Source organism: Epargyreus clarus, unplaced genomic scaffold (assembly GCF_041222505.1).
Source record: "Epargyreus clarus isolate Ecla_fem2 unplaced genomic scaffold, WU_Ecla_fem_2.2 ptg000026l, whole genome shotgun sequence".
In the NCBI taxonomy this organism is placed as follows: Eukaryota; Metazoa; Arthropoda; class Insecta; order Lepidoptera; family Hesperiidae; genus Epargyreus; species Epargyreus clarus.
The window spans coordinates 17,162,321-17,176,172 of NW_027332233.1; the positions used below are offsets into that span (position 1 = coordinate 17,162,321).

The 13,852-nt window shown below is 37.7% G+C and overlaps 1 protein-coding gene across 1 annotated transcript; it reads right to left on the bottom strand.

Annotated features, from left to right (window-relative positions):
* Positions 1 to 3,026: 3,026 nt before the first annotated feature.
* On the bottom strand, positions 3,027 to 12,852 carry BTBD9 (BTB (POZ) domain containing 9). Its single transcript, XM_073087953.1, has 15 exons — positions 12,668 to 12,852; positions 11,554 to 11,658; positions 11,093 to 11,256; positions 10,789 to 10,852; positions 10,446 to 10,602; positions 10,031 to 10,130; positions 9,778 to 9,903; positions 9,200 to 9,359; positions 8,441 to 8,663; positions 7,783 to 7,942; positions 7,225 to 7,352; positions 6,641 to 6,880; positions 6,486 to 6,564; positions 6,181 to 6,304; positions 3,027 to 5,712 (listed from the first exon to the last, which is right to left on the bottom strand). The coding sequence occupies exons 2-15, from the start codon at positions 11,624 to 11,626 to the stop codon at positions 5,588 to 5,590; spliced, it is 1,923 nt and encodes a 640-aa protein (XP_072944054.1). The 5' UTR covers positions 11,627 to 11,658; positions 12,668 to 12,852; the 3' UTR covers positions 3,027 to 5,587.
* Positions 12,853 to 13,852: the final 1,000 nt, after the last annotated feature.

Consider the following 13,852-nt stretch of genomic DNA (forward strand, 5'->3'; position numbering starts at 1 on the left):
ACATAGGAATTGTGTAGGTATAAATAATAACAAAAACATGTCACATTTTCTAAATGAAATATTTTTACAAGAATTTAAATCTACAAAAAAATTGTTCTTACTATTTTCTTTGATTCGAACTTCCAAGTTTTGTTTGCGAGCACAAATATAATGTATAGATATATTCGCCCAATCGGCTTCCCTTTAACTAAGATATTAATATATCTTGTATTTTATTACTCCGAGAGATACCTCGTCCGATTATGTTATTTATAGTTTCTGCCCGCGGCTTCACCCGCGTTAAAAAGAAAATAATATGACATACTAACATACATAAAACTGAAAAATCGTACCTTCATTGCAATAAAAGTGGCGCTATCTGGCGAAATTTGGTCGTACCAACTCTGAAACCTTCGTGGGCTCATGGACAACAAATTAGCTAAAGATCGTCACTTGATCAAATGCATAGTTTACGATTCAATCCTTACTAATAAATAATCGACTTTTTAGTCCAAAAGAACGTTTCTCTGATTAATCGATCTTAGATCGCCATCCCTAGTTCCCGTGGGATTTCCGGAATAAAAACTATCCTATGTCCTTTCTCGGGTGTCAGACTATCTTTGTACAAAATTTCATTAAAATCGGTTCAGTGGTTTAGGCGTGAAGTAGAGACAGACAGACAGACAGAGTTAATTTCGGAATTATAATATTAGTAAGGATAAGGATTATGTCATGCCACTTAATAAACTATTTATCAGTACACGAAAACTGATTTAATAATATCTAAATATAATAATTGTTATGTAATCTACATTATACTGAAGTTCTTAAAACAGCATGTCACGGCAAGGTTGTTATTTTATAAATTTATTATAATTTTCATTTTTATAGTTATAAAATTATATCGTGCAGTCCATTGTATGTAAACTAATATTTATTCATTTGTACCTAACATTAGTAAGGTTCGGTTGTGATCCGAAGCACAAATTTTAAAATTAGACCAGCAGAATAGGGAATATGAAATCTTACATTTTAGGACATAGATTTCAAGGGGCTTTATGAAAGTTAATATGACTGACTGTATAGAAAGAAATGCTTACACGACAACATATGTTTTATCCATTTTATAAAGTTGGGATAAGATTACCTAAAAAAAGTTTATTCCATCTTCAGTGCTATATTTGTTCATTTTCATAACAAGATTATAGCGATGAATATATTGTCTACTCCACTTAATAAAATGAGTTACAAATTTTATATTCTATGACTTTAAATTCATAGTCAGTAGAGGTTTTTTTTGAAAAGTGATAATAGTTGAATTTTCTGTTAATTTGTCTACGCTTAGAATTGACTGAAAATTGTAACAAAGCAGGCGAACTGTAGCTGTAATAGAAAAGTAAATTAAAATTATTCAATTGGTAGAGCCAATTGAATAATTTTAATTTACTTTTCTATAACCATGATGATGCGTTTGACCAATTATGAAAAATAATTACGTTGAATATAACGTGTGTATAACATATAAGGGCCAATTCATACTAGCGTCATAATATGTCGAAATTGGTGATTCATTATATTTAATACAATTTAATTATTCTCAAATATGACATTTTACTGTTTCGCAAATATAAATTTATAATTTCATTTAATTTTTATGAACATTTAGGGATGGTTCGAAAAGCATTAGAACCTTAATAAGATTAAACGGAAATTTGGTTATATTTAAGTGGTGGTATATGGAAAACAACAATTTCTATTTGAACCGCCACTAAATGTATAAAAAATACATGTAAAAATAGTTATAATAATTTATGACGTTATTTATTTGCTAAAACAATCATTAGCTTAGATGATTGTAGCGTAAAATGTCGTTTGATGGTTCGTGGTAAATTCAGATTTTTGTCATATAAGACATATCTACGCATATCCGATTACAAAAACTTACTTTAAGACCCGTTAACATTAAATGTTATTGGTTCGTGAGGTTTGACAGTGGTCGTATAACGTAACAATTACGCAAAAAACTAAAAAATATTGATTAGTTTCACTATTTGTTTAACATACATTGCACGATTTCTATCGGCCGCTGTTCAATTCCACTAAGAAATGATAAAATTCTATCAGAATCTATGACATAGTAAGTATTTGAATGCCATGCAATCTCAAACGACGTAGAACATTCCAATATAAAAGAGCTTATAAGTAGTTACTGTAAGTAGTCGGTTAGTTGTTTCTTGTTTTTGTTAATCTCCCGTCTGTCGTGAGAGCGGTTGTTGTAATGTCACGTAACGATGATGTAGGGACGCGCAATGACACTTTTTATAACTATTTTTCTTTTTCTATTTTCCTAATATTGTACAATCATTACTACAGTATTTCTTAACTATTATATTACTTATGAATATTTAAGATAAAAAATATTAATGCAATAACGCTCAGATTTTTAACGTATGAACACTCATATGCACTTTTCTTATAAATTATATAATAAATCCTATCTTTTACCGTATTTACTGATTATTTTATGAATAAAGATGTGAGCCATGTGTCATTGTGTACCAAACGTAGGGTAACAGATGTACAGCGTATCTGAATGTCTGTAGTGTGTAGAGACTAGTGGAATGCACTTGTGAATGACAATAAAGCGACTCAAATAAAAGTAATATGTTTTATTTAACTTTCCCACTTAAAAATATCAGGTAAACAAAGAAAATTAAACCATGGTATAATAGAGTATTTGACTATGCCTATTGGTCACCTTTTATTAGCTTAAAAGTAAATATTTTTATAAGCAATTAAGCCTACAAATTATCTTAAAGTATTTGTGATCCTTTTATGTATTTAAGTATGTGTATCTTTGTCTATAATATCTGAAATAAATGATTATTATTATTTAATAAATCAATGATAAAATTTCCATATTGATATTTTGATTTCAATATTTATATAACAATAAGGTGTATTAGTATTGCTTACGTTCGCTGTTAGTGGGGAGGGGGGGGGGGCGGGGGGGGGGGGTTACATTTACCAACATCATAAGAAACTCATACTCGTGCATCTAATTCCTTTTATTAAAACATTAAAAGCTTTATAATATTTGCCTTACATGTAAACAATACAAATAATCAAAAATTAAAATGATCCTCGGACGTACACAGGGCTCCCTGTCGCCCGAGACGCAGGTTCTAAACTATCACAGTTCTTGTTTTCCACATCCTTACGCGTATTTAGTACAGTTGAGATTACAAAACAAAATACACATATTTGCCAGGTAACCTTGAGCATTTCATGCTGTAGCCATGTTATTATTTGTTAAACAATTTTCAATGTTCAATAATCCATGATACTTGAATTTATTTTTACTCGAACATTGGAGTCAAATTGATTCTTCTGTATATTTGACTTTGTTGTGTGTAGCCACATAAGTTAGACATTTGGGCATAGTTAGATTTGTTAGAACTTCATGGAGACGTTTATCATGCAACATACCTTTCACTCGTGAAACTTAAGTTTCTAAATGACAATTTCATGTTGAACAACATGGAAATTTTAAACTTTAAATGACAGCTGCTATCGTGTCTTGTCATATTCGCCTAAACATATAGTTTATTCGAGACCCATTTAATATATTGGAAAATAATAATTAACTGTTGTTGCTTGAAAATGCGTTATGGTTGCATTTGCACGTCCCAACTACCTCATTTTAGTCTTCGTTCATACCTACTTTATAACACATAAAAAACCATATCTCCGCCGCACATCACAACCAACATAAAACTTAACTTAGCAACGAAGCTTTTAAATAAAGGAAATATAGTAAAATGCTAATAACTTATATTATAATAATCTAAAGATATATCTCAGGAAACTACAGAGAATATGTAAAATCTACTGATTCATTCATGTGTTCTTAAACACGGATATAATGAAGGTTTTAACAAACAACATAAACACTACATTTTGGCTTACATATAATTAAATTACATACAATGAGCAAAGACATTTGCATTAAGAGCAAGCTGAAATTAAAATTCCCACCATCATCAATAAGCACTTATTATCTATCGCCTTATAAAAGTAATGATATAATATTGTTTAAAGAAAAATTTCGGATTCACTTACATGTTCTTAAAATTAAATAAGTTTTTATAGATTAAAAACATTTTCAACAGATAACAGACTAGAAAACACTACTTATAGATAAGAACTAAACAGCAGACAAATTGTCTAACAATATTCTTGTACCAATTTTACGATGTCAAATATATCGTATTATCGTCTCTTTAATTCAAAAATGACTGCAAAAAAACGTTACGTTCGTGACTTTGCGAATACGTAAAACATTAAATAAATAATGAAATGATAAAAGTATGAAATATAGTAATTAATGTTAGACAATTTGACCAAGAAGCAGAAAATTCTTAAGGATCTACTGGAATACGTTGAGAATATATCCACAACGCGTGAATAACTCACATTCAAAGTTATTATTTTAATACATTCTTGTTTTCGATGCCTTCAGGTAAACATACATTATTTTTATTACTGGAACTAATGTTACTGTTATTTCTTAAAAAAATCTACAAAATTGTTAAATTACATAGATTATGATATGATGAAAAGTATATACATATTTGTTAATCGTAAAGTACTGATGAATTGTATGTGTTTGAATAGTACTCAAGTATGGCAAAGGCCTGATTTTTTAATGACAATTATGTATTCCAACAACAAATTGAATTATCAGCAAGCAAGTTCATTCATGTTAAATAATGTAATTAAATTTGTTGCTCGAAATGGATCAAAGCTACAATTACCAACACTATACTCTTATTTATGGTCTAGTTTTATCCATCGGGGCTCACGGTGCTCCGTCCCTCTTAGCGTCATCCCAGTCACGATTTGAAAAACTCACAGGCAATAATCTCACAAGAACTGTTCCTTCAAAGAAAAAACTTCAGCAATAGAAGATTCAGCATCTGAGAATTTACGATTGTTCACGTTTCCTGCATCTATTCCAATGCAGCCCTATAAAAATAAGATCCTAGTTCCAGCGGGGTTTAAACCGAATGGTGAGCAGCCGTCGTCTCCACGTCCTCCGCCTTGCGACGTCCTGGCGGCGGCCCGGCGCGGCGTGTGGCGCGGCCGGCTGGGCGGGCGGCGGCGCCCCGGGCTGGGCGGGCGGCGGCGCTGCGGCCTGGGCGGGCGGCGGTGCCCCGGGCTGGGCGTACGCCGCGTCGCCCGCAGCGTACGGCTCCACAGGCTGAACATATCGCAGGTCGAATCGGATAATCGGTCGAACTGGCAGATCGTACGCATCATCGAGCTCGTCGTCGTACGGTTCGTCGTACGATTCGTCGATCGAATGGTACGGCTCGTCGAGCGGGTCGTACATTTCGTCCGGCGGAGGGAACTGCTCCAGGGGCGGGGCGTACGCTGCGTCGAGTGGAATGTATGGTTCGTCGGGTGGATCATACGGATCGTATGGCATTGGAGCGGCCGGAATGTAGGGCGCGGCGGGTGGCGCGATGGGTGCGGCGGGCGGCGAAGCGGGCGGCGCGGCGGGCGGGGCGGGCGGCGTTGCGGGGCGGCGCGCGGGGCGGTGCCGTCAGTCGTCGTAGCGCTCGGCGGCCTCGGTGGCGGTCTCGGCGGGCGGCAGCGCGCGGCGCGGCGGCTCCGCGTCGGCGGGCGGCGACGGCGTGCGCGCGCGCGACTCCGGGTTACTCGGACCCGCTAGAAATTATATATAAATCGTTCTTCGAAAGAGATCCTACAGAATAAGCTTATCAGTAAATAGTGAACACGATATAAGAAATGTCATAATTCAAATATCCTATGATTTTACCCATTTTTTTTCTCTTTACAGATCACATCAAACATTTCAGGTGGCAGATCCTTTTGTGGTTCGACTCCAGAGGTACCACCGCCACAACTATTTCAGCATGTCAACAGCAGTAAACATTGTTGTCTTGATATGATGGAGGATGGATGATAAAGGAGACATACTTATCTGAGTTGCTCCAGCTCAGAATTCAGAGGTAACAACGCGTCTGTGGTGGACCGCAGATTGAACTGTAATCTCATCTGGGATTGTATATACATGTCCATAGGCGGCAATACCATGTACTATAAAGTGAACTGCAAGCTCTTTGCTATTCCTACATTATAGAAAAACATGGTATAAGTGCCAACAATACTAACGTTCGCCGGCAAGCGGCGCGGAGGCGGAGCGCGCGGGCTCGGCGGCGGGCGACGGCCGCAGCTTCTTGGCGGCGGGGTCCTCCTCCACCTGCGCCGGACACTCCAGATGCACCAAGTGGAAAACCTGACACGATACAAATTACTCTTTAATTCAGGATTTTGTTCTTGCGCAAACGCCTAGCGCGGCGCTAAAATACGCGTTCTATTTGGCCGGGCCTTTAATGTTATACCATACTTTTATTACAATAGTTCCGATATAATTATATTTTGTAGAGCTTATACTATTGATGACTTAATTTATTTACCTCATTAACAGAATTATTGGTACCGACGATTCGGATGATGGAAACCGGGCGCGGTGAGAAATATATCACTTGCCAGGATCTGAAAATAAGATATAAATAGTCTCAATTTCTAAAGACAAACTTTCTGATTTGGTAACACCAGAAACAGGGTTCACCTGCATGCGTCACGGGTGCGGTCGGCGACCATGTCCCAGTGCCAGTAGTTGAGCGAGACCTCCACATAGTAGGAGTAGTGGCGGTAGTCGCAGTCCCACAGCAGCATGCGCAACGAGGACAGCATGTAGGGCTGCGCCAGCTGCACCACGATGGCGCCGGAGCCGAGCTGGTGGCACGTGTAGCCCTGTTCCCAGTCGTAGTGCTCCGTGTCGCCGTTCAGCAAGGCGTTGCGGGACCGGCTGACACATAAATACCATCTGGTTATCACTAGTGGTAGAGACCGCGCCAAACTGCTAGTCCGCTCCAAGTATAGAAACGGGTTGCCTCGTAATAGCAAATTGTAGATATTAGCGGGACGAAGACAGCGCGCGTTCTCCCCGGGACTCGTCCGCTGCCAGCTCTCGCCCACGGGTACAGCTGCGTTATTGCGTTCTTACATTATGCTAACTAAACCTGCGCGTAACAAGTTCAGAGCGGACTAGAAGTTTGGCGCGGACTTTAACTAAGCACGAATTCTGCTCCTTAAATATAAAATGTCACAGTACACTATATGACATCAAGGGGCGCGAGTGGCACGGCTCACCTGATGCCCTCGATGACGACGGCGGAGAGGTCGACGGTGGCCACGTTGTGCACGGGCTTGATGAGCCCCTCGCACAGCGGCGGCACGCGCGCCGTGTGCAGCGCCTCCAGCGCCACCGCGTGGAACACCTGAGAAGGTACCTTTATACTTATAGTACGGTAAAACTCGTGAGCTACTGCGGCGACTGTTGCGGTATACGTGGATGTGTGCGAGAACGTATTTATTTAACTAGCATTGTTTATATCTTGGTGAATAATATAAATTTATTATTTGCTTTCAAATAGTCTTCATTTTATTTAGTGATTATATTGTCCTGTCAACAAATGGTTCTTGCATGATGAAATAATGCAAGACGGAATTGCATTGAAATATTAAGATATCATATTTCAATCAATTAATCGCTTTTGCGTTCGTAAAACAAAATCAAACCAATCCATCACTCAAATACATTTAAGATGACGTCACAATTCGATAGCAATGTGTTCCGTTGAATGATATTGAAATATTAAATTCTTCAATAGTCAATCAAGTTTTGTACATTTATTGAAACCCACATACCTTGTTGACAGTGTTGCTAGTGCCCACGATCTTGATGTACTGGACGACGCGCGACTCGAAGTAGAGGTTCTGCCAGGAGCGGCAGAACAGGTTGCTGTGGTCGATCACGCGCACCCAATCCTTTTGGTCCACTGACACTTCGATGAAGTACGCGTACGACCTGCAAACGCATGATGTTGTTAAGGGTTACAATCTATTTGTTTATATTGCTCCTTTCTCCATGAGTCAAGTACAAATGTACCATGGATTATAATGCGATTTTGGACTATTTATGGATCACTGGATGAATATTGGGTATATCTTCGTAGGTACATATTGATTGGTATTTTGTAACTTAGTGGAACATGAATACAATTATTCAATTACTAGCTTTTACCGGACGCTTCGATAGCGTTCAGAGGTCGCTGACAGTAATTGTTTTTTTCTATGCCTCAGTACTTTATACGGGACTACTTTATACAGTACTTTATACGGGATAAAAGGTACCTCAGATGTGGGTGCAAAATTTTGTAACAATCAGTTTAGTAGTCCGTGTGAAAGCATAGCAAACAAACAATCTCTCTTTCGCATTTATAACATTAAAGAGAGGATTGCATTCATCAAATGTTGTCCTAAAACTCACGTCACATCTGTGGACCTGTTGTTGTATGTAAATCACCTGTTGTCGCGGTCCCAGAGCAGCAGGCGCAGGTGGTTGATGATGGTGGTGGTGGCGAGGCGCACCACGATGCCGGGGTTGTCGGGCGCGTCGGAGATGGTGTGGCGCGTGTAGCCGCGCTCCATGTCGTAGTTCTCCGTGTCGCCGTCCAGCAGCGCCGAGCGCATGTCGCCCGCCACCACGCGCGCGCCGCGCTTCGGTGTCGCCACGTTCTCCTCCGGCACTGGTGGGTAGTTTAACATTTGATACGTTAATGTACGCCGGCCATTTACCATAATATACGGATTCATTGGAGAATCATGAGTTGATCACACAGATTTTTAATCAACTTCATAGTTTGCTGTTGCGTGTAGTGCGTGGCTAATTAATGCACTTGTTATACAAGACATTCTATTTTTTTTTTAAAAACGCTAAAAAATGCCACTGATCAAAAGCCCTGGAATGCCTAACATTTTAAAAAGAAAATATCAATACCTATTTACTTTAATTATAAGAAAATAAGTTAATTTTATAATAACAAACTCTTTACAATACAATAGTGGTGACACCTGTAAATAGAGGATTCAATGGTCCGCGCAAAACTGCTAGTCCGCTCTAAATATAGCAATGAATCGCGTCACCATAGCAAATTGTATGACTGCACCTGCTCACAACAACTTCAAAGCAGACTAGCAGTTTGGCGCGGATTATACTACAATTTATGTAACATATGATAAATGCTATAAAATTAAACATTTTTTAAAAATACAATTGACTCACACAGCAGCCCACGATGTCGCAGATCCGTGCTCTTGGTCTTGGTCTTCTCTTGGATGGCGTCGAGCAGCATGTCGGGCGTGACGAGCGCGAAGGGCCGCACCACCGTCAGCAACTCCTCCAGGCTCATCAGCGTCAGCCGCACACACTTCAAGATCTTCTCCTGACAACACACACCAACATGTGTAGGCGAGTAATTCGCGAATGCTTGTTATTACATTTCATTGCATATATGACACAAGTAACTTCACCTGCCATCATACACATTTGTGTGATATATCTGATAGTGGCGTGATATGCAAAATATTATATTTGCTACATTTTCCTATACTCATCCATGAACAGGAAATCGATGGATAATGGATATAAAACAAGAATTATACAGCAAAAAATATTTAAGAATGCACTAAAATTAAAATATTGAGAATTACAAACATCATCACAATACACTATGCTATCAAGCAAGGAAGTTAAAATATGTTATATTCACAATTTAGTAGAAGGCCACAATACTATTGTTCTTATGAGAACTGTTATGTTGGTACATGACGTCAGTTAATAGTACAGACAAGCAGACATACCTGCATGACGCCACCATCTGCCTTCACCCATTGCTGGTTAGCATTGAACCAGTTGCACACCGCCTTGAAGATCTCCACCTCGGGCGCGAAGAACGAGTCTCTCTCCAATAGCCCTTGAAGTGCCTCCTAATACACAATTATAGGGAAATTAATATTATACAGGAAAATGTCTAAGTAGATTGAAAGGAAAATATATAAGTAGACTTGCCATAAAAATTACAGTACCATAAAAAGTGCCATAAAAAGTACTTACAACAGACAACTGCAAGAAGGAATCATGTTGGAGCACCTCCGTAGCATTCCTGTCCAGGAAATTGTAGCAGTAATCCAACAGTGCATTCAGCCCATACAATCTGCAACAAGTTGTTTATATAAATGTGATCTTTACAAAAGAAAAGAAAAAGCTTTTTTTTACTCATTCTTTAAAAAATAATCACTCAGGACACTTTATGATAAAAACAGTCATTATCATCAACCCAATAAATGTGCGACGAATGGGCAGATCTTCTATCAGAATGAAGAATCTGATAGTTAATTTCTGATATCCACATAGTTAAAATAATCAGAGATACATCCTATGGGATTGTAACCTGAACTACTAATAGAAGGGGCTAATACAAGAGCTAGGCTAATACAAAGGTAAGGTTTAAAGCAAAATACACCCTTACCTAGCAGCATCTAGCACCGCACAGACATTCCTCAATGCAAGCACCTGACGCAGGTAGTCTGAAATGGCAGACTCCAACTCCTGGAAGTTGAACTGGTGGGCCAGCCCCAGCATGTCCAGCACTGTATCTTCACGGAGTAGCGAAAGACCCATGTGACCTAAATACATTTTTGTTAAACCTTTATTTTATATTAAGTTTCTTATTAAGACATACAGCAAACTCATACTTTTTACAATACAATGGAAAAATCAGCTGTTCACTTTGTATTTATTTGTTTCCACAAGATTTAAGCACCAAGCATATTAATTAATTGCTATTAATTTTAATGGGACACCAATCTTACCAGAGTAAACATATCGCAGGAGAGCTTTGAAGGCTTGCAGAGGTGCTTGTAGTTCCACTTCAGACTTGAATAAGAAGCAAAACATTATCAATCATTGTTGTACATAATTAAACTAAATTTAATTTAATAGGATTTACTAGTAAAATATGCTGAAAAAGAAATATTGTCAATAACATATATCTCTTACAAGCTCTAATTTAAAAAGCTACAGTTTACACAGTAAAATGTGTTATTATTACGTATGCAATTTTATTCTACCATAAATATTAATATCATTTTAGATGACCAAATTTCAAATGTGTACCTGATTAGCCTCTCTCATGCCGCCATACAGTAACGCTCGGAAGTAGTCGCTGCTGGCGGCCAGGATGACCTTGTGGGCCGGGATGCGCTGCCCCTCCACCACCAGGGTCACATCTGAATACTCTGAGGACAGGCATAGCGACCCTATGTGCTCAGAGAGGTGACCTAGTAATGTTAAATAAATTTATTAAATAACTTAACATGTAAATTACTTAAATACTAGTCTAATAGAGTGTTGTCATATAAATTAACTAAATGGTTTAATGCAATGTAAATGTAGTCTTCTTTTCATCGCATTTACTTGGGAAAGTGATATAAAATCAATTTTAGGACTATCAAAAATTCGACAACAATTTATATTTAACATTTACATCTTTAAGAGATAACATAAAAAAGCTTTAAACAATAGATAGTATTACAGGGTCAACATAGTAAATAATCATATAATTTTCTATCCCTTACTGATGTGCTCAATGTCTCCTACTCTGGTGCTGGGGCTGCTGTTCACCGACATGTATGTGTGCTGGCTGCTCATATTGTACTCTGAACATCACACTGAAAAATCCGCTAGAAAACACAACATATTATGTACTTCCAAAACTTTAAGGATGCATACAAGCATAAAGAAAGGAGTTATAGACAGCTATGTTAATCAAGACCCCTAGAAGTATGTGCAAATGTGTGTTACATATGTAGTCTGGCTTGAATTCCAAGGTATTCTTTTACAAAAAAATGATGACAGGGGCAGAACCCCAAAATCAGACAAAGTTAATGTAGCACTAGTTTGCAAAATGAATTTGCCAGATTACAGCATCTACTGTAAACAGTTTACTGATTTCATATGTTCATTGAAAAATATTGGTGCACTCACCTAGATGCACATGACTCATATAAAGTTCACAAAAAGGTGCAACTCAAGTGTAAATCCCTCTTAAGGTAAATACATTCTAATACATACACATACATTCTAATTTTCAATTATAAAAACCTGTTCAACAAAGCACCGAAAATAATATATTATAAATATATGTAGGAGCCTACAGTAATGATAAATATAATAATATATAAAGAAATACAGAAACACTTGTCCCATTTAAACCACATATTTTCGTCAGTCGTGCACGCATCCGTAAGTAACTGCGTGCAAGTACTTCGCAATATCCCTCGGCGCCGCAAATCGAGCGCAACTTTCGGAATTCAAAACAAGTAATGCAAACAAATTGTACAAATCAGTACTAATGTTTCTCGTACTTTTGCTTTTACATTAATTCTACTTAAAATAAAACCAAACGTGCGCAACATAAACGCGATACATTATAATAACAATAAGAAATGTTTATTTTGAAGAATACAAACATCCATTATTAAAATGGTAGCATGGCAGCAGGCTGCGCAATCAAACCTTATTTTTATCACACATTCCAAGTATCATCCGATACACATTTAATTTAATCCAAACAATAAAAATCAAGAATGTTTCTTTACAACGATTACTAAATCGTAATAGACATTTGCCGACCCATGCCACTTTTTATTATCCTTCGTGTACAACAAACATACAATGGCTACAAATTACCTTGGTTCAATTATCGGTTCCTGATTATATCAAAACCATCACATAACAGCAGTTTATGTCCGCACATCGAATACAACAATATTTCATGAATTAATTACGATAAAAACCATATTTTCCTCAAATTGTGTAAGTAAAGAAATCTCTCACTGACTTTTCTTTGACATTTACTAGTATTTGACAGATATACCGATATACATTTGACATTATATTTTATTCATAAGGTTATATCATGGATATTTTTATATTCATCCTTCAACAACGTAATTTATTTTCGCATAAAGTATTATTAATGTAACTTATTTTTTCATTTCCATGAGATGAGCAAAGTATAATATGTGGCTGTAGCATTTTTTTTTATAATATTCCAGTAGCTAACGAGCAGTGCAATCCACCTGGTGGTAAGTGGCTACTGCCGCTCATGAACAACTGTAATCTAATCCAAAGATAAAAGCCCAAAAATTGCCTAGATAAAATTAAGATTCCTATCCAAGGTCGGACACAGATGTGTCGCTATCCCTGAGGACGAAGCTGGACTGCCTCGAAAACGTACTTCTCCCTTTCCACACCCTGCAAACAACAGCACAGCAGTATTTAACACTGCTGTTACAGTCGTACATAGTTAATATATTATAGTGGCAGGCTCGGCTGGCCGCAAGCCTTGTTACACGCCTCATAGCTTGGTATGAGGTGCTGCCTATATCAGAGAGGAGTCAGGAGGGGGGTGGTTTTGTGAGAATAACTCCATAATGGAGGGAATGCGGAGAAATAATCAAGAGCCAATGAAGAAGCATTCTTAAATCGTCGGTATTGCTATTTCTTTATACATAAAATTGTCTTCCTATGTTCAGAGGTCGGTACAGAAAGTAACGTGTTACCAAGCATACGCCATCTCGGCCACCATTCGTCTGGACCACCTAGTTACCAATCTAATGTCAATAAGTTAAATAAGGGAATATCATAATGGATTCAGATTGTATGAGAACAATTTCCTTTATTTAATAAAGTAGCAGTCACCATACATCTGAAGTTTGATATACACTGCCGCAGTGTTTTATATGTTACTATTCCTCGTAAATATCATCAACCAACTGTAAATAAATAATAATATGATTCTTCTCTTGCGTATTGAATGGGAAGTTGAAACATCCTATACTAGTCAATCTGCCTTACCAATGGTAAGTTACC